The 19,905-nt window shown below is 37.2% G+C and overlaps 3 protein-coding genes across 9 annotated transcripts; 1 reads left to right on the top strand and 2 right to left on the bottom strand.

Annotated features, from left to right (window-relative positions):
• Window positions 1-246: 246 nt before the first annotated feature.
• Window positions 247-13,266, bottom strand: LOC306895722 (alpha-amylase-like). 3 transcript variants are annotated; one of them, XM_079459208.1, is made up of 11 exons: window positions 13,008-13,266; window positions 3,212-3,386; window positions 2,928-3,074; window positions 2,616-2,813; window positions 2,288-2,518; window positions 2,082-2,215; window positions 1,879-2,001; window positions 1,693-1,792; window positions 1,502-1,623; window positions 1,297-1,422; window positions 247-1,218 (listed from the first exon to the last, which is right to left on the bottom strand). In XM_079459208.1, the coding sequence occupies exons 1-11, from the start codon at window positions 13,028-13,030 to the stop codon at window positions 1,029-1,031; spliced, it is 1,569 nt and encodes a 522-aa protein (XP_079315334.1). In that variant the 5' UTR covers window positions 13,031-13,266; the 3' UTR covers window positions 247-1,028. The 3 variants fall into 3 exon arrangements, with proteins under 3 accessions (XP_079315334.1, XP_079315333.1, XP_079315335.1); XM_079459207.1 differs by having other exon boundaries at window positions 1,502-1,792; XM_079459209.1 differs by lacking the exon at window positions 13,008-13,266 and having other exon boundaries at window positions 1,502-1,792; window positions 2,917-3,074; window positions 3,212-3,410.
• Window positions 8,656-17,138, top strand: ahsa1b (AHA1, activator of heat shock protein ATPase homolog 1b). 5 transcript variants are annotated; one of them, XM_079459213.1, is made up of 10 exons: window positions 9,441-9,761; window positions 10,222-10,271; window positions 10,369-10,559; window positions 11,362-11,444; window positions 11,776-11,893; window positions 12,015-12,103; window positions 12,282-12,410; window positions 14,521-14,622; window positions 15,079-15,130; window positions 15,944-17,079. In XM_079459213.1, coding segments are annotated over exons 2-10 (939 nt in total). In that variant the 5' UTR covers window positions 9,441-9,761; window positions 10,222-10,269; the 3' UTR covers window positions 16,117-17,079. The 5 variants fall into 5 exon arrangements, with proteins under 5 accessions (XP_079315337.1, XP_079315336.1, XP_079315339.1 ...); XM_079459211.1 differs by lacking the exons at window positions 9,441-9,761; window positions 10,222-10,271 and adding an exon at window positions 8,656-8,737; XM_079459210.1 differs by lacking the exons at window positions 9,441-9,761; window positions 10,222-10,271 and adding an exon at window positions 8,684-9,433 and having other exon boundaries at window positions 15,944-17,138.
• LOC306895725 (dr1-associated corepressor) lies at window positions 16,945-19,294 on the bottom strand. Its single transcript, XM_079459216.1, has 7 exons — window positions 19,148-19,294; window positions 18,966-19,038; window positions 18,618-18,711; window positions 18,406-18,519; window positions 18,184-18,286; window positions 18,050-18,107; window positions 16,945-17,722 (listed from the first exon to the last, which is right to left on the bottom strand). Exons 1-6 carry the CDS (start codon window positions 19,187-19,189, stop codon window positions 18,066-18,068), a joined length of 468 nt encoding a protein of 155 aa, XP_079315342.1. The 5' UTR covers window positions 19,190-19,294; the 3' UTR covers window positions 16,945-17,722; window positions 18,050-18,065.
• Between the last annotated feature and the right edge of the window lie 611 nt (window positions 19,295-19,905).

Genomic DNA, 19,905 nt, shown 5'->3' with positions numbered 1-19,905 from the left:
CTGATATAACTGCGTGATGCTAAATTGTTTAAATATTTATAAAGGGCTTTTATGTTTTATTTTATGAAACATAAGCACTTTGACTACATTAGATTCAGGGACAATGTACAGCTATTTTAAAAATAAATTTCTTGCATGTGCATGGGTTTTGGTGGTATAGTTGCACATCAACCACTACAGGTAGGTTTGGACTTTTCATTCAGTCCTGCATGTTCAAAAATTTGAGGTATTGAAGAGACAATTTTTCACAAAAATAAGTGAAGTTTATTATCAGATGTAAAAGTTTCACAGCGCGCTGGGTTGTTCCTCCACAATGAGCTGAACCAACCCAGAAAGTTTCACAGGAAAACATTTAAATTCAGAAGATGACGTCGATCTCTCTTCTGGTTTCTTTGTTCCCTACTAGCCAATCTGTGACCTCCTCCTTAAATTCTGGACGGGTTCTTCCTTTGGCAGCCAATCTGCACTGCCACCTCGAACTGACTCCACCTTCCACATCTGTAAAACAACATGTTCCACAAATACGTTGTGTGTGTGTGTGCTCCCTTTCGTGTGCACATCCTTTCCCCCAAAGAGAAGATGTTTCTTGTTACACACACACACACATATACGCAGAAGACACACACACATAAGCAGAACATGCATTTCCCTTCAGTTCTGGGCCGTTTTTCTTTGGGAGCCGATCTGCGCTAACATCACACATCTCCAGGTAGCCTCTTCTCTTAGCAACCCCCACTTACTGACCACATTCCGATCTCTGGCAACATCTGGCAACTGGAGAACTCTCAGCTTCAAGCTTTTGTTCACAATCATGTCACGTAGGAAAATACATTTGATTTAAACAAAATTAATCATCCATTTTTATATCGATCTATATATTGATCTTAATTCCCACAGTAGCACTAGCACATCGTCCTAAAGATTTTCAGAAATATTTGTTTAAAATCTTGTTTTTTATGCCCTCGGAGCAATCACTGACTAATGGTGTCATAATTTATGAAGGGGTTCAATTTTTCTCCCGACTGTATCTATAGTTTAGATTCAGCATGAATGGCAATAAATGGATCCTCTTCTGTATGGCTGATGTGGAAAGTGGCACGTCCATCTGAACCCACTGAGATATTTTTTCCCGTGCAACTGTTGTCAATCTTATCTCCAGAAATGACATCACAGTATGTTCCTCCAGGCATGCCAGTGTTCAGTGTCTCCTTCAGCTCCCTGGGGTATTGATAACTCTGTTAGCGTAAATATAATAATATATATAATTTTAAGTTAACGTGTTGGGAGATTCCTCACCAATTATCATTGTTGATCACAATGAATCCCTTGCTGCCACGACTAAAGGCGATCTGACTATTACCATTGTCCCACCAGTTAGAGAGAGGCTGACCACCGACCACATTACGGAAAATAACCATATTCCTGTGGACAGAGCACAGAGTCAACATAAATTACTGTGTTTTGACATTAAATACCAAATAAAAATCATATTTACACCCACCTTATCTGGCGCCATCTGTGCTCACATACCCAGTTGTCTCCACAGGTGGTGTCAGGGTTGATCTGTATTTGTTTAGTGGAACCATCTGCATTGCTTGGAGGACCCATCCAGTCATTCACATCCTGTGATGTATCACATAGAAAATAATCACACACATTTATGGCATTAAATAAAATAATCAGATGTTTTACTTTTCCATTGACAAAGTGCCGATCCCATCGGAAACTAGACATCACTCTGGTCACACCATATGGATGAGCCAACATGAATCCAGCACCAATTTTGTAAAGCCTGAAAAGTATAGTTTACAGTTAAAGTAAGAGAAGTTCTGGCTTGTGGACAGCAATCTTTATTAAAGGAGACTAAAACAATTCTACCTGGAGTCCCAGAATGTAAGAATAGAAGCTCCACCAGCACCGTGACCTCTCTGATTATCATGATTGTCCAAAAACACCACGGCTTTATCAGAGGGCATGAAACCCCAGCCCTCTCCCCAGCTCCTGAGACAAAAACATTTTTACAATTATAATCCGGAAGATATCTTTGTATAGAGTCTGCATTTCGTTGTATATTTGCATACTTCAAGTAGCTTAGCTTCTCTCCGTCCCATTTACGAATTACTTTCCCAAGTTTCGCACTATGCTTGAACTCTGTCACTCTTCCGAGCTCAAAATATTCACTGGCTGCAATGGGCTCCCCGCCCAAGTCAATGACCTTACGAAAGAAAATTTGTGTTAACACTTTTAAAAAAATTTGTCACGTATGGTCTTAATGAAATGTAAATACCTCTTGATAAATGAAAGGCTTAGTATCAGGCAAAAACCAAGTGGTGTTCAGGCTTTTGAGTCTACCGAACACATTACTTAGATCTCCAGGCCACATATGCTTGCAAGCATCTACTCTGAATCCAGCCACACCCATATCAATCAGTTCGTTCAGGTGTTCAGACACTTTTTCTCTAACGTAGTCCTTCTCCAGCGCCAAATCCAGGAGACTCACCAAGCGGCAATCTCTGACCTGTCAACACAAGTCCAAACTATTTTCTATGTAATGAAAAATAAAGTTTGAAATTGAAGATAAACAGTCCGAGTAAATTTGAAGTCAGGAAATTGACCTGAAAAATATCATTGTAGCTCTCAATCTCTCCATTGGCAGTTTTACATTTGTAATCATTGAAGTCCGACGAAGAGTAGGGGACCGAGGGGAAATCCTTGTTTTTGGCATTGAAGTATGTTCCACAGCTGGAGTGATTGCCCTCGCCACCAGCAGCTCCACACATGTGATTAATGACTGCATCCACATATATGTTTACCTGCAATATAGTAGCACAGGAGTGATGTTCTAGATTATTTCTATCTATTAAAACCTTTAAGGTGATCATCAAATTATTTAAAATATGATACTGTGAGCTTTACTTTTGCATTACCCCAACATTGTTACAGCGTGTGATCATGTCCTTTAGCTCCGCCTCTGTTCCTGATCTGGAGCACAAGTTGTAACTGGTTGGTTGATATCTTTGCCACCAAGGGTGCCAAGGATTGGTCACCACAAGGCTCTCGCTGGGGGGAGATATCTGTTAAATCAAAAACAACTGTGAGCTATTAAATTACTCTTATTCATAAGCAAATATAGACATTATTTTCAAATCCCTGCATTAATTCCGGCAGAATGTTTTTTATTCTGATTTTAAGAAGTTAGTTCTACACATACCTGAACTCCAGCGTAACCATTAGGTGCCAGGTATCGCTCACATTCGGCGGCTATATCTACCCAACGCCATTCAAACAGATGCACTATGGAGGTCCTGCCCTGTTTAGTGTTTGGGTCGTGTTTGGCAAAACATAGCCCAAAGACTGTAGTAAGAACCAGGAGCTTCATTGTGCCTCTACACAGAAGAATATTGTATATCAGGGGTGAGTGGTCTCAGTGTCATTGCTTACACAGCACACATGAAAAAGTCCCTTTGCCAGGAAATACAAACCTTATCAACAGTTCATAGATTATATTTTAACTGATGTCTCCCCGTATAAAACCTTTTTATCTTTATTATGTAAAAGTAGGTTTTAAAAAAAGTGATACTGTTTTTATTGAAAGGAAAATCAAAAAAGAAAACAAGGTCAGTTTTTAGACTTTTACATAATTAACATGTTTTTGGAAATTCATCTGCTGCAATAATAAACTACATTACAGCTAATGATTGAGGTTGTATTAGATTTTTTTAATGTTACAGGTTTTTTTACAATTGCTAGGACAAATTTCTCCAGGCTTCGGTGACTTTTGCAAAACTCTTCACACAGTGAGCACAACGGTAGTATGTTTGACCTAAGCTGTGGATCATTTATCATTGCTTTGGTACAAAATGCATTCATTGACCACTAATTTCAAATTGCATGAATTATTTTCTCATTTAGACTGTGTACCTACAGACTAATTTGCACACATCTACATACTCTTTTCAAAATTGTTAAACTTGAGTTCAAAACAATAACATAATACAAAACTGAATAAGACCGCAAGTTTCTGTATTTCTACGATGATATTTGATTGACATGTGTATTTTGAATCTAAAAATTAAATGCTATCAAAACAGTTGGACCAACCACAGATGATTCCTATTGTAGATAAAGACCTACACATGTGTCACTCCTTTATGTAATTTCATTAAGATCTATAAAAAAAGAGGAGAAATAAGAAATAATTTGCATTGTAACATAAACATGGACCAAGCCAGACAGAGTGGGAATATGTATGTGTGTTGTAAGAAGAATAAGAGGAAGATCAAGAGCTGTAGTCTCAGATGAGATCAGGTCAACTATAATTGATCATGTAGTAAATGATGGTCTCTGAATGAGAGAGGCTGGTCTGAGAGTACAGCCAAATCTTCAACGCTCAACAGTGGCATCTATGAGTTTTCCGGAAAGTTAAGTTGTATTCTCAAAGAGCATCTTTGCTTGTGTGTAATTGTTTATGCATTTCTGCTTACTGTATGACCCAACGGTAACCTCCCAATGGTGGGAGAGGTAAGATGCTCACTGACAGGTACGTAGCAAGCTTTTCAAAAGTGCGGGGATGGATGTGGTTTGAGAATACAATGACAGAAGGGTACAAAAGGTATAACATAAGATATAAAAAGCTTCCCATTTACAGTTTTTTTACAGACGCTAGGACACATTTCTCAATAGTTAGGTCACTTTTGCCAAACTCTTCACACAATTCTTCAAACCAACTTTCAGCTTGGCAAAGCAGTGCATTTCACATTCAAAATGCACTACAACTACCAAAACTCTTTATTCAGGTCTCAAATCAACTCATTCTTCCAGAACACTAGCAAAGGTGGACAGCCAACAAACACACTTTGTCACCCACAAAACAATAACCGAAAAAACACTAACAACATATAGCATTATACAATGTTTTCTTGTGTAAAACAAGGACACATCTCTGTTTATAATTCACTGCAATATATATAACTGGAATGAATCAGACATGATGCAGAATTCGTCAATATTTTATGTTGTTTATTTATTTCTATAATAAAAAATAGAGTAATTCCAAAATCTACTCTGTCTTCTCCATTTGGCCAGAGGTTCTCATCCACATCACATCTTCTGTCATCTAGGGCAATACACCTAGGAAAGAATCTTCTGGCAGGCCTGATCCATCCCTGGCAATCTTCTTCCTCTTTCAGCCGCACTTCTCTATTTCTGGCTGGGTCCATGTTTACATCACAATACAAAACTATTCAGCAGTTGTCTCCTTTTGTAATGAAATTGAAAGAGTAACACCTGTGTAGATGTTCATCTACAATGAGAATTAGCTGTGACTGGTCCAATAGTCCAATTGTTTTTATAGCATTTACAGTCATTTTAAGATTTAAAATATATTTCGTTAAAATATTACTGTAGAAATGTAGCAAATCGCTTTCTTATTCAGTTTTGTATTATGTTATTGTTTTGAACATAAGTTCAACAGTTTTGAAAACGGTATGTAAGCATGTGCAAATTGAAAAAGAGTTTTGGCAGTTGTTTGAGTGAGAAAAGAATTCATGAAATTTGAGAGATGTAGTCATTGAATGCATTTTGTGCCAAAGCAATGATAATTGATCCTCAGTTTAGCCCACATACACTTCTGTTGTGCTCACTGTGTGAAGAGTTTTGCAAAAGTGACCTAAGTATTGAGAAATGTGTCCTAGCGTCTGTAAAAAAACTCTATAAAAACACACAGAAAATAAGTCAAAGCTCTGTTGTGAAAATACAAAACAATAGACTTGCTAAAGAATCAGAAAGCTTAAATCCACAAAGATTTTTCTCTGGTGGTACAAATACAATTTTAAACATTAAAATAATATAAACTTTTCTTCAACAACTATGTCATCATTTCTCACTTTTCTCTCCTCAACAGGTACAAACAAACACAACAGGCAAGTATCCACAAAAGTATTCAGCTAGTCAACAAACAATGCTCAAAATATCTAAATCATTGCACTGGCAATAAACCCATAAATACACTGCTTAACAATGACAATGTGTCCCTCCTCCTCGTCAATTCCCTTCCTTCTTTATCACAGTTTCTTTATACATTGCATGCCACATACATAACATTTATTTAGCTTGTAAATGTTATGTATCTATTTAGCGAGCTGTTGAACAATATCCCAATTAGCAAGTCTAAAAAAACTAAATATAATACCGACAACACTCAACATGTCAACAAAACATAAACAGAACATCTTCCCAAACACATATCAAGCGCAGACACAGAGCAGACACAGAGCGGCGAGTGCAGACACAGAGCGGCCAGAGAAACAGAGGAGTGACTGCTGTAGGCGTTTGTGCAAAACTGCAGAAAAAGTGCGGGTGTTGAACCCTCTCACCGGGAACGACGCCCCTGCTCACTGATGTGCAGGAAACGGCAATTGTTGACATGGTCATCAGAAACAATGCCATTTTAACTCACAGAAATTCTAGACAGAGTGTAAGCAGACAATCACATTTGCAAATATTGACAGTATCAGTATAACAACTATTTCAAGAGTCCTGAATAAACATCAGGTCAGGTGAAGCATTTGTTCACTGTGCCTTTTGAGAGGAGCTCTGACAGAGTCAAGCAACTCAGGAATTAATATGTCCAAAAGACCATAAAATACCGGACCAGACAAATGCACCCAAAGACATGTTTTGTGTGTAATGTGTATAACTGTACTGTAATATACTTTTTCTTCTGTTGCCTTCTGGGTTTACGTAATTTAGAGACTCGTGGAGATTAAAAGCAGGCAAACCCCACGCGTTTTCATCTTTGTGGATGAGGCTGGTTTCAATTTAGCCAAAACACGGAGGCGAGGAAGGAACCTGATTGGGAAAAGTGGATGTCCCAGGCCAGAGGGGTGCTAACATCACAATGTGTGCTGCAATATCCACTAATGGACTACTGTTATACAAACCAGTTATTGGGCCATACAACACTGAGCGCCTTCTTTCGATATGGAAGGGTTGTGGTAGGTGAGGAAAGGGATCCAGTGAGGAGAAATCAGCCAACTTTTACAATTGTATGGGACAATGTGGCATTTCACCACTCTCGTGCAGTAACAAAGTGGTTTGCATTCCTCAACCCCATAGAGGAATTATCTTCCTTGTGGATGTGGATGTGGTTTGTGACCTCCATCCACATGATCAAATGTCCTTTTTGGACGCAATGAATGCGGGATACCTGGACATAGCAGCAGAAGTTTTGGTGGTTATGAGAAAGGGTGGTTAGGAGGACAATATATTTCACATAGGTGTTTTTTCCACATAAAAATAAAATTTACTTCGGTTAAAGGACTTATTATTGGAATACTTAAGAAAAAAGATATCATATGACATTCTCGCCCAATGAGCATTTAAGCTGTGTCCTCAGCAAGTCGTATCCCATCGTGCTTTTCTTCAACGCAGTCGGGGGGAAGCTATGGCGCTCGGATTGTATCGTTTCTTTCCTGAAAGTTTACAGACGTGACGCCTTGCATGTGAATTGCGTGTGGAGAACGTTCGTTCATCTTTTGTGTCTGCCTCGACTATTTAAAATAGCTCACATAGCCTAAACAGATATACGCACAGCTACTTGTAGCCTATGATGGGCTTGTGTTATTTGTGTTATTTTAACAGTATAGAAGAATTATATATGCCTATATCTTTAATATCATTAAAGAATATCCAGAAAAATACTATGTAGGGCTGTGAAAAAACTACTTCCACAATAGAAAAAGCTTTAAATGTATTTTACAATATTAATTATGTGCAAGCATGCATGATAGGAAATATACAATAACAAATAAAAAGTAATGTCTAGAATGGACTGGGTTCGTTACTTATGTTCTAAATGTCTATTTTATAAAACAATTCTATGCAATCTAGCAAGCTCTAGCATATAAACCAAGTAGTCAATACCAAAATGAAAGGAGGCCATATATATATATATATATCTACGAAACATAAAAATAAAACCACCAGTAGGTGGCGTCAAAGCACTATTCTGTTGAGATTATATGACGGGTGTTCAGCCTGTTGTTTCAAAGCCACAAACATTTATTTAATTCCCACACAACTGCTCAACTTAGAACTGATTTGCTGTGGTGCTGTTTGGAACCATATTTTAACTGACTATTGTGTGACATGCCAGTCATTAACACATATTTTCTTTAAAGGCATTCAGATTTTCTGATGAACATTTTTAAAGCTAAACGATTTATCTTTACAATTTTTTCCCATTTTTTGTCTCAAATGGCGGTTGTTTTCATGAAATTTTAAAAATATTTTCTACATTTGGTTACCAATAAATGAAACATGTGGGTTTCAAGCGGATGTTATATATATATATATATATATATATATATATATATATATATATATATATATAGGTAAATGAATGTTTTAATGACAAAAAGAATGTCCTGGCTTTAAATGATCACAATCCGAACACAAAACTGTAGCATAATATAATAATAGAGCGTCATATTTTATTAGATGTTTACATTAGATATTATTATTAAACCATTTAAAGAAACAACTACAGTCGCAAACGCAAATCAGGAGAAGAGCACAAAACTAATAAGGACAAAATGAGTGGGAACAGGTGTAGAGACCTCTCTCTAAAGGGAACCGCAGCTCCACCATTCACTTGTATGTGTTTATAGTCTGCTTTTGCCCTGACCAATATGGCGGCGGCGTTGACGTACGACCCAGCGGACAATGGCGCGTCTAGGTATTATATATGTTGTCTATGCGTCTACACGGAGAGCTTGAATGCGGCATTTAGTTTTGATATCTATGAGACTGACAGTCACGATTCACGATCACGTCAGTCAAGCTGGCAGCCAATGCAACGTCGTTTGCAATAGTTTTCGTGTAAGACTTCCTGCTTTTTTCCGCTTGCCAATGACAACGCATTAAGTTAGCTTGTTTTTAATCATCCAGAATATGCTTTTAATGAAATGAGCAAAAAGAAACATGCGATATCCAGAAGTCTGCCTTCTGCATTATGTCAAACACCAGATCGGCACATTTCCAATAAATTAACGTGCATTTTACAACAGGCATTGCAATGCCACTGGCACAATCGTGGCACTTTTTTATCAAAAATAAAAATCAATACTGCATCTATTCTAACTTCTCAAGCGGTACCATATCCATACGGTCAGATTTTAGCACGGAAGGCTTTGCGTGTGACTCAATTCCGTTTCCAGTAATTTCTACGGGCGACAAAACCCGCTGCCGGAGTCGGAGGTTTCCAGAAGCTAGCTGGTCTCACCGGTGTCAGACACGTTTCGCTGCCTGCTCCATCATTTTCATTTGAATATCTGTTTTAACTCCGATTCAACATGGCGAAGTGGGGAGAAGGAGACCCTCGCTGGATCGTGGAGGAGAGAGCGGATGCTACAAATGTCAACAACTGGCATTGGTGAGACTCCGCCGGTGCTCTGTCGATTTACACCGGTGTCTCTCTCTTACACACTCACTCAAGCCATCTTGATGCTAACATGCTAAAGCACACTGGCCACTGAACAGGACTGTCCTGTGTCAGACGACTGAATTTGAAAGAGCAACTACCGGTGGAAACACTTGGGCGAATGAAACAGTTTATTGTTTTAAGTGTTATTGTATGTTTATTTAATCTTAAATACTGCTGTCCGGCGTCGTCGCAAATCGATCATGCCATGCTGCTTTTAAATGCGTGGTTCATGAAAGGGCTTTCATCTCAACCTGCTCAATTCTTTCTACACGATTTAGTTAAGTTTTAAATGTTATATTAAACTTTATAATCTTTTGTTGCTACTAGAGTTGTCATGTTTCTGGAATATTATCTTTATGTTACGTTTTCTGCGTTGAAAATAAGGGCTGCCAGCCACGATGGGAATTTCCTTGAGGAAGAAAGTCGATTAGAGCGACTCTCAATTGTCATGTGTATTCCAGACAAAACTTGAAGGCTCTGGGCAACTTTTTATTATCTTTAAATAAGTGGCATTATCAATTTACACATTACATAGAAACGTCAAAGCTGTATAGTTTTTGTGAGGAACTTGTCCATTGTCATGTCAAAGTTGAGAATAGTTGATGTTAAAATTGTGATATCCAGTCCAGAAAAGATCATGTAAACGATTAAAACCCTCAATTTTAGAAATGCATATAGTGACTAGATTAATAATCCTAATTGTGCTCTATTATAAAATATGTAATATTCCTGTACAGTCAATCTTGTTATGGAAACATCTGCACGACGATGTCACAACCAAATAGATGTAAGGGTTGTTTCTTTAGGGGTGACATGTTTCAGAATTCATTTAACCCTAAAATAAAGGAGTATTATTGATGGGTGTTCATTCGTTGTATTGTTAGGACGGAGAGGGATGCTACAAACTGGTCGTCAGAGAAGCTGACGGAACTTCTTATGGGGCTGCGGGTGGAGAGTGAAGAAGGCAATTGTGAGATCACAGAGGTCAGCAAGGTGGAGGGAGAGGCATCTATTAACAACCGGAAAGGGAAACTTATTTTCTTCTATGAATGGAATCTAAAGGCCACCTGGACAGGTATGAAGCTGATGTCAAGTTTCGGTTGAACACAAAGATATTTTACTTTCCTGTAGCTCAGTGGTTAGAGCATTGCGTTAACAGCGCATGGTTGTGGGTTCGATCCCAGGGGATTGCAGATACCTATGTATAAGTGTATAGGATAATGCGATTTAAGTCGCTTTGGATAAAAGTGTCTGCCTAATGCGTGAATGTCAATTTTAGATGTTTTGAAGCACCATTTACTGCCCACAGTAGGAACATTTTAAATTGTAGTCAAAAGTGCCCCAGAAGCGTTTGTTCTCCTACATTCCTCAAAATATATTTTTTTGTGTTCAACAGAACCAAAATATTACTTTTTTGAATGTTTTTCCTACTATAGCAGTCAACGGTGCTTCAGAACTGAAATATCTCTCTTTGTGTTCAACCGGACAAAGAAATGTATACATGTTTGGAACAACTAGAGGGTGAGTAATTCATCACAGAATTTTCATTTTTGGGTGGAGTATCCCTTTAAATGTTTTTTTTTATTTCTGGAGGGGGTGAAACAAGAGGTGCAATCAAAAAGCTTATATCTGTTGTCAAATATATTTTTTAAGTTTTGTTGGTGCAGCTAATATGTTCAGTGAATGTTAATATACAGATATTTTCATGGATCAAATACAATCAGTTTTTTTCATTATTATGTGATTTATTTGATGATATAAAAATACAATGATAAACGTTTTTGCAATGGGTGCATATTCAATAAAAATGTATATGTATTTTACATTAATTTGAATATTAATGTCTATTTGTGTCTTTTGGTTCCCCATCTGTACAGGTACATCAAAGTCAGGAATCAAATACAAGGGGAATATAGACGTTCCAAACCTTTCAGATGAAAATGACATGGAGGATCTTGATGTGAGTTATTGTTGTAGTTGAACTAATTCTATGCATTGGTATGAAATGACTCTTCAAAAGAAAATCACCTCCTAAACTACAAATAGTTTTTATATATATATATATATATATATATATATATATATATATATATATATATATATATATATACACACGTATTGTGCAAATGAAGAATTGGCTGGAATTTATTTCAGTGGGGCAGCAGATTGTATAATTTGCACATTTGTTATTGAATGTGACTGGTTAAGTAACCATGCTGTGTATTTCTCATGGGTAAGTAGTGGTTTGTAGTTGTTGCAGTTTTGAGTATTTTTTCCGGCATTGTACACAGATCAGCGTGAGTCTTTGTAAAGATGAGCCTGAGACAACGTTGCTCTCTCTGATGAGGAGGGAGGGAGCTGACAAACTTCGTTTAGCACTTGCCAGTTACGTGGACTTCCTCAAAACAGGTCAGCATCACCAATCCTACAGCACTCTTCATCATCATCGAGAGGGGTTTAATAGCAGTGCTTATGTTCATTTGCATGTTTGGGGATGTGGATTGTCATGATCTATTCTGATCCGTTTCAGAGTTCACACAGGGTATGATTCTGCCTACAGCCAATGGTGTGACAATACAGCAGAACGCCCAGGCACCAGTTAAGTCGAACAAAACTCAGGTGAGTCCTAATTTACTAAACGCAGGTATATTACTGCTTTATACACCATGGCAAATAATCATGCCATCACCTTACTGAAGGGCTGCCCTTAAAAAACACTTCTCATCACGACAAAAAATGATTACAAAGAACACATGCACTTTGGCTTATAATTTTTGTGTTTAATTGTTTGTTTTAGATTAGCTCCTCCACTGCTGCTGCTCCTCCTCCCAGCGCAGGGGTGAAGATCCCCACTTGCAAGTTTTCACTTAAGGACACTTTCCTCACCTCACCAGAAGATCTTTACAGGGTCTTTTTAAACCAAGAAGTAAGTATTTTCCTACCAGTTAAAAAGAGCAGTATGCAGTGGTTACAGCTGGCAGACCATTAGCAGAAGAGCATCTTATCTTACTACAGTGGAACTCTGTGCCCTTCGGTGTTTAAGAGAGACTGATCTTCTCTCATATTGATCGCATTGTTTTAATTGTTTCAACTCAGCTGTTAAACATCTAAATAACTGTGTAATAATAGGGTCTGGCAAATGTGTGGATGACTCTTAAAGTGTAAAAACAGCTAATGCCAAAATAAATAAAAGCCGTAAAACCATAATAAATGAAAAACAACAACCTTGTTAAAGCTGCAAACTGTATGCGGTTCACCTTTAATTAATTTATAAGCTTACAGATGCAAATGTAAGTATCGTGAGACGAGATGATCTTTAATGTAACAGTTATTGTTTTTGCTGATAAACCATTCTGTTTTTTATAAATATTTTATAAATATTCAAAAATCATGTTTTTTATTACTAAATCACGGGATCACAATACATCATCGCATTGATTCGCTATAAGTTTGTGTTGTTTACATGATGCACGTATGTGCCGATATCCAACAAAACACAGACATATGACTTAGTTTCACTCACCGCTTGTGGTTCTTGTTGGGCATCTTTTAGCGCTGAGGCCGCTTCCTCTATCAGTTTCAAACGATCTGCAAATCCTGCATTATATCCCCAGTTTATATAACATCCATCACTGAAATGCCGTTAACAAACAAACAAACACGCCTTAACTTCTCTCAGAATCGCAAGTGTAATGAGCTGCAGCTTGCAGGCCCGCAGTGCAGCCAATCTTGACGCAGCGCAAACAATCTTTATGGAAGGCTGTTCTTCCTATTGTTCTTCTGCTTTTTTGCCCCGCCCACTGGTTCGCAAATTACTTTAGCCATGTAGAAATAGTACACACTCCCGCATTTCTGTCATGATTGACAAACTGGTAACCATAGCGACATATTTTTCGGCTAAAGGTTTATTTTGTTCGTCAGTTTAAACTAAACCGCTGATACGCGGTGTGATGCGTATATGCTCAGAAGGCTGCATTACACAGAGCTCTTTTGCTGTGTTGCCATGATCGTTATTGATAAGTATAAATCACATTTACATTTAGCAGACGCTTTTATCCAAAGCGACTTACAAAGTGTCCGGGGAGCAATAAGCGATATGTCATACAAATCACCTTAATTCTAATGGTTTCCATTAAAATACCATGAACAAACAAATAGCTTTTTCCAAAAAAACATTGCAAAATTCCTTTTTGTAGTGTATTTTGGACATTATTCCAATAGGATTTAATGGTGTTCTTTACGTAGAATTCGCCTGATGCGTGGTCTGATTCTGAAGACGCCATTATCACACTCCACTGCGCTTCTCTGTTTCTTTAATGATGGCCGTTTACGGTGTTTACACAATTGGCGCGAGCAGTGCTGATTGGGGCAACTCTGAATCAGTTGAAGGCTCAATTTGTTAGTCACGCGTTTGCTCTCAAACAGATCTGGAGTGTTTTTTAATCGCATACACATTGCAGACCTTTGCTATTAGCAAATCACAACGTTTCAAATCACGATTGCAATTCAATTTCGATTAATCGTTCAGCGCTAGTTCCTGCTGATGTGGGTGAAACATTGAGCGCTTGTTCGCTTCATTTCACCGTGGATTCCTTTGTAAACAAGCCACATGGCAATGCTGGATTTGCAGAGAGACTGAGATTAAAAAGCAACGATGTGCTTTCATTATGCCTACGATGCGTCACTATTGCTTTGTTAAAGATAGTTTATATGTCCTGATTATGTGTAACCTATGTGTCTAACCAAGTTTACAGAAGGCTCCAATTAAGCACGTAGCTTGTCGAAAGACACACAAAATGTACATCACAGGGAACACTGCTGTCTTTTGGAACTGTAATCCAATCATAGCAGTGGGCGTTAACTTCCAAGTCTTCAATGCGGCCCGCCCATAAAATCGTCATAAGTAGACCCTAGACAACAGTATAAAATAAAAATAAAAAGACCAGTTCGTGACGCCTTTTAACAGGTAATACCAATAAACAACTCGCATTTAATGTATGATGGCTTTATTGAGAAGTGTTTAATGTGTGTTACAGATGGTACAGGCTTTCACACGCAGTAGCGCTGTGGTTGAGCCAGAGAAAGGTGGGAAATTCCGCCTGTTGGACGGAATTGTGAACGGAGAGTTCAAGGAGCTGGTAAGACTTCACAATTATTACTAATGTCTGTATTAACATACACTCCTGATCAAATAGTCCCTTGCTTTTTCTTTCTTATTATTAGATGTATCAGAAACTTTGAATGACACACAACTTTTATTTTTACCATCTTCAGTTTAATTAAACTCTGGGCTCTTATTGGCAGTTTCTTAATGTTTTGGTCGTCCATTTAAAAAGCATATTTTATGAAATGTTAGTTTTGTAGTTACATAGGGAATATGTTGGCAAAATTGTATATTGGCAACAGAACTCATTTTGAAATATGTCTATAATTTTTTTAACATTTAAGTGACCCTAAGATTTTGACCAGTAGTGTAAAGCATTGTATGGCAGAAGCTACCCTATGAGTGCTTATCTAAACTTGCATTTAAGTGAATATTTTTTATTCTAATTTTAAATTCTAAATTCTGAAACAATGTGCTCTTGCTTGGATAGGTACCTGACCAGAAGATAGTTATGAAATGGAGGTTTAACTCATGGCCTTGTGGTAAGTCAAAACCAGTTCAACATTGTTATTACTGAACACAATGGTCCCAACTTATCAGTGGGATGGTCCTCACTGCAGAACACAAGATCCAGGGGGCAAGTTTGGATCCAGATCCAACTTCTCCCGCTTTTTATACTTTGCTGCAATTTGCTGAGTTAAGTTGCAACCCGTGGCCGCCAATGTTTACTCTTATCAATGAAATCGTAATTTAGTGTGTGTCTAAGTAATGATCAGAGTTTAATATATGTTAACCCTTACCCTAAACCTAATAAAATGATATTAGAAAATGTTAATAATAAAATTTGTCTTCAGCAAGTTTGTTTTTCTTTCAAAATAATAACTTTAGTTATGAGGATATGTGTATGAGGTGTGTTAAAAGAAATCTGTCGACCAATCAAAAAGCAATGGGAGGACACTGAATTCACTGTTTACCAATAACAATGTCAGGAGACTGGATCTGGATCCAACCTTGCTTCCAAGAATCTCGTGTTCTGCAGTGAGGAGCTAGGGACTTATCATTTTGTAAATTAATTACATCAGCTCAGTTTGTTCAAACAGCATTGTCTGGTATATTTGCTTTGGTCACGAGACTCACCATCATGATGTGAATGAGCACTAATGGCACCATATTTCACATGCATAAGTCAAAATTTCTAAAATCGGACAATGCAACACACTAATATAAAACGTCATGTATTCATATATCAATAAGCTTTATTACATAAAGCTTTCTCTTTTTTTTACACTGATTGAAATTGAGTTTTAATCGCATTGCTTGCTTTGTTACTCATGTGTTGTCTGTCCTCATTTCAGAGCACTATGCGACGGTGACATTGACATTTACAGACAAGGGTAACGAGACAGAGTTAAAGATTGAGTGTCGGGCGGTTCCCGAGAACGAAGAGGAAAGAACACGAGACGGTTGGCAGAGGTATTACTGCCATGCCATTAAACAGACTTTTGGCTATGGTGCACGACTCTGCTGAGTCCAGGATGTAGCCGCCACTGTTTTTGACACAACTTGTTTGGGTTTCGTTTGTTTTATTTTTTTTATTTTGGTCCATCTTCACATGAGTGGATCTGAATACAAAGATATGAACGGCAGATATCACATTGCTCCATTATCAACATGTTCCTTTCTGATTGTGATGTTTACAGTAATTAAAGAAAAGACATTGAGAAACCAGAACTTAAAGAGATGAACACAGATGGTAGAATCTTGAGTCATATGAAATATCTGTATTTGTGTAATATAATTCATATTTTAGCATGGTATCTCTGATGGCAGTCATTTCCTGTTCTGTTAAGGTTCAGGGTTGAACGATGCCTTTTATGCACTGGGTGGTTTTTGCTAAGTTTTTTTCCTCAAAATGACTAGAAATTGGGTTTCATGAAGATGAAACAAATAAGAGAAATTTCAGACCACTTAAATTCCTAATTGTATGAAAGAAGGAAATTGACATTGTGGCTTTTGTTCATGTACATTTTTGTCACCACGTTATCAAAATAGTATTATGAATATGTCATTTTTATGCATAGCAATTTATATTCATCAAAAAGAATGCAAGATTCCAAAAGCCTGTTTCTTTTGTGTCAAACAGATTATATTAAAATCTGTGTAAAATGCACAAAGAGGCATTTTTAGATTCCGCTTTTCTAATTGCTGGAGGCTAGCTTTGCATTTCTGCAAGTACTGTATTCCAACCTCAATAGGGCTTTGTGCTAAAATATTAAAATGCTAAACTCTAAAGGGGAAGTACAATAGCGGTCACTCGGTATTGGAATAAAATGGCTAAAATTATCCTGCCCCAAATAATGGTTCAGCAAAACGTTTGTAGCCTATTGGTTTTATTTATTTTCTTGTATATCTTCATCACAATTTGTGACAAGGACAAAGAGCATCACTTAAGAATAAAAAGCCTTTGAAACCTCTATTTTATTCAGCTGTCATTGTGCATTAGCCTGATTCTCTTATTTCCTGTGCATCCGGTCTCATGTTTATTTGTGGAATTGGGTTAGGAGTAGTAAGACATAACTACACAAAATTGTGTAATATCAACATCATCTTAAAATATATTTGATAGAACATTTACTATAAAATGCAATTGACATTTTGGGAACAGTATGCTGCTTAACCTCCTAAACCATCAGAATAAGCCACTGACTTGTTTAAGACAATAGGGACTGACCTGTTAGAAAGACAATAATATACATATTTATCTATTCTCAATATTATTATTTAATTCTTTTCTCATGTTAGATCGTAAACACCAGACCGCTCAAACTACAGTTTTAATTATGAATCCAACTGAAAGAAAAATGACTGGAGCTGCTAACTACCAAAGTGTCTGAATTATATAATAAACAAATTACTTTCTTCCTTAACACAATTTAAAACTTGATTACTCAAGTGACAGTTTCTATGAAAAATCTAACAAAACAGCAAATCAAATGAACAAATAAAAACATTCTATATATTTTTGTCAGATGTTAAGAATTAACATCGCACTTTTTTGTCCCCAAAAAAAGATGTTGGGTCTTCATAAATAATAATGCAGTTTTCAGAATGAGAGACTGGTGTATCTAGTGTTACTAGAAGAAGAAAAAGAACAGTGAAAATTGGCAGGAAACTGAACATTATACACATTTAACACATTATTTGTTTAGCTAGCGAATTAAAAAAAGCTAAGAAAGCTACACACTTCCACATCTGCGTGGCTTGAAAGCATAGTTTAACCCCTCAAATATTCCCATCACGCAATTCAAAACGTGTATATAACTCTTTAATAACGATATTTTTATAAATGTCTGGGTGATTTTGTCTATACAAATTAAATCAGTGGGGGCCAATGTTGTTTGGTTACTAACGTTCTTCAAAATATTTGTTTTATCCTGCAAAAATATCAGTGTGAAACTCACCTTTCCAAAAGGCCTATCATGGTGAATGAGTTTCCAAACAGATGAAAAGCTCAGATTCCTAAAAAATGTTCAATGTACCATTAGAATAACAGATACAAATGATTTGTTACATAATTGCACACTCAGTCGCTTACACTGGACGAATCACTGTTGATGACCAGATCATCAGGGGATTTCTGGGGTGACTCCTCCCCCTCAGGTGACCTGGCTTTTTTCGACACACTTTGCCAACGTTTCCTAAAACAATATTTTGTCACTTAATAAGGGGATCGTTTAATATAATGATTAATATGAAAATCACAATAGCATTCACTTTATTAGCCGGGGCTAGATAAACAGGATCAAGTGTGCACTACCTGTGTGACTGCCATTTGCCCTTAGTTTTGCACTCCGGTGTTGATGAAGTAGTGGCCTGATCTGCCAGATCTTTCATGAAGTCAAACAACTTCTCTGAATGAAAACACTGTTTCCTGAAAAGTTTGTACAATGAATCAACACAGAAACAGATGGGACGGAATAGACTAATGAAAGAGAAGACAGGCGACTGCAGGCCTGTTGTGAATCTCACATGTGACTGATGGACATCACTCTGCTGTTCCTTGACTGGGTTACTTTACTGGTCATGGTGAGAAGAGACTTGATGAAGATTTCTAAAGCTTTAGCTGAATGTACCGTTATGGAACACAGCCAAATGAAACAGACATTAAAAATGTCTCTGGAAATTATGTTTCAGCCAGTTAACCCTAAAATCTCAATAAAACAGAATTTATATATAGGAACTAGACAAAATATATATATATATTAATCTTCCGTATCTGTACATTTTCTCTAAAGACTATAGAGAAGGATGTTAAAGGGTGAAATACTCTTGACAGATTAACAGACTTCGCAGAATAGATCAGTTTTAATAGGATACATATGAGGACAGGCACAGCTGTAGCGATCCGTCCAACCTCTGTATCTTTCTGCATAATTTTCTTGATGCGTCCCTGGTCAAGAGTTCAACAAAAGGGTGAGAGGCGTTCACAGTCGCTCTCTGAGCTCCAGAGTTGCAGGCTTCACGAAGCTTGCAAAACATCCAAAAACAGAAATACTCACGGGTGGAAAGCGAACGTTATATTTTCTCTTCTGTCCGGGCATTTTGAACGGTGCATGCGGATTCTGCTTACATTTTTAATCATTTTACGGCTTGATGTGCAGGTCGAGGTCGCCATTTGTTTACCTTTCACAGGAAGTATTGAACGAGAATGAATGGGAGAAAAAATTAACGGGAGGGGCGAACTGCAGAGAGGCCACGCCCCCTGTCACATGCAGCATGAGACTTGTAAACAGTGCAATGAGACCACAGATCAGATCTATTAAAGATCTGTTAATGATTCAGTTAATGATTAGTGAATGAGAGATATAATAGAACAACATTTACGTGTTTTACTGTGTTATAAATGATCACAGGAAGCAATGGTCAGTAAAACTATCTTGACAACGTTATGCATCGATAGCAGAGTTAGTTCTAGAATAATGTATTTGCAAAATTAAAAGAAAATGCAATTTTTGTTTGTTTCATATTTTGTTATCTACAGCAACTTTCTTCGTTTTTACGTTTTAGTGCAACCACTAGGTGGCAGAACAGCTAATGATTTAAAGTAGCAGTCAATTTTCCAAAATATAATTAAAGATGTATATCTTAATGTAGTACATTGTTATACTTTTGATTCATAATTAAAGTACGTTGTGTACTAGTCTTTGTAAAAGCTGTGTTTATTTTATTATTTTATGCGATAGCAGAAAATAGCAGAAATTCTCCATACAGTAAATGCCATATGTTCTGCATATGCATTTCCACAGGAGGGCAGTCA

The sequence above is a fragment of the Barbatula barbatula genome, assembly GCF_947034865.1.
Source record: "Barbatula barbatula genome assembly, chromosome: 6".
NCBI lineage: Eukaryota > Metazoa > Chordata > Actinopteri > Cypriniformes > Nemacheilidae > Barbatula > Barbatula barbatula.
Note: the sequence above shows the minus strand (reverse complement) of the source record. Positions and strands in the feature narration are given on the sequence as shown.

Coding starts and splice junctions, on each gene's coding strand:
- LOC306895722 (XM_079459207.1), bottom strand. CDS start 13,030: ATGCCCAACAAGAACCACAAGCG. Junction 3,387..13,007: donor CCCAACAAGAACCACAAGCG/GTGAGTGAAACT, acceptor TCTTCTGTGTAG/AGGCACAATGAAGCTCCTGG. Junction 2,002..2,081: donor GAGAAGCTAAGCTACTTGAA/GTATGCAAATAT, acceptor TTTTTGTCTCAG/GAGCTGGGGAGAGGGCTGGG.
- LOC306895725 (XM_079459216.1), bottom strand. CDS start 19,189: ATGCCCGGACAGAAGAGAAAATATAACGTTCGCTTTCCACCC. Junction 18,520..18,617: donor GTGATGTCCATCAGTCACAT/GTGAGATTCACA, acceptor CAAACTTTTCAG/GAAACAGTGTTTTCATTCAG. Junction 18,108..18,183: donor TCAACAGTGATTCGTCCAGT/GTAAGCGACTGA, acceptor AACATTTTTTAG/GAATCTGAGCTTTTCATCTG.
- ahsa1b (XM_079459210.1), top strand. CDS start 9,354: ATGGCGAAGTGGGGAGAAGGAGACCCTCGCTGGATCGTGGAGGAGAGA. Junction 12,104..12,281: donor TTAAGTCGAACAAAACTCAG/GTGAGTCCTAAT, acceptor TGTTTGTTTTAG/ATTAGCTCCTCCACTGCTGC. Junction 14,623..15,078: donor ACGGAGAGTTCAAGGAGCTG/GTAAGACTTCAC, acceptor TTGCTTGGATAG/GTACCTGACCAGAAGATAGT.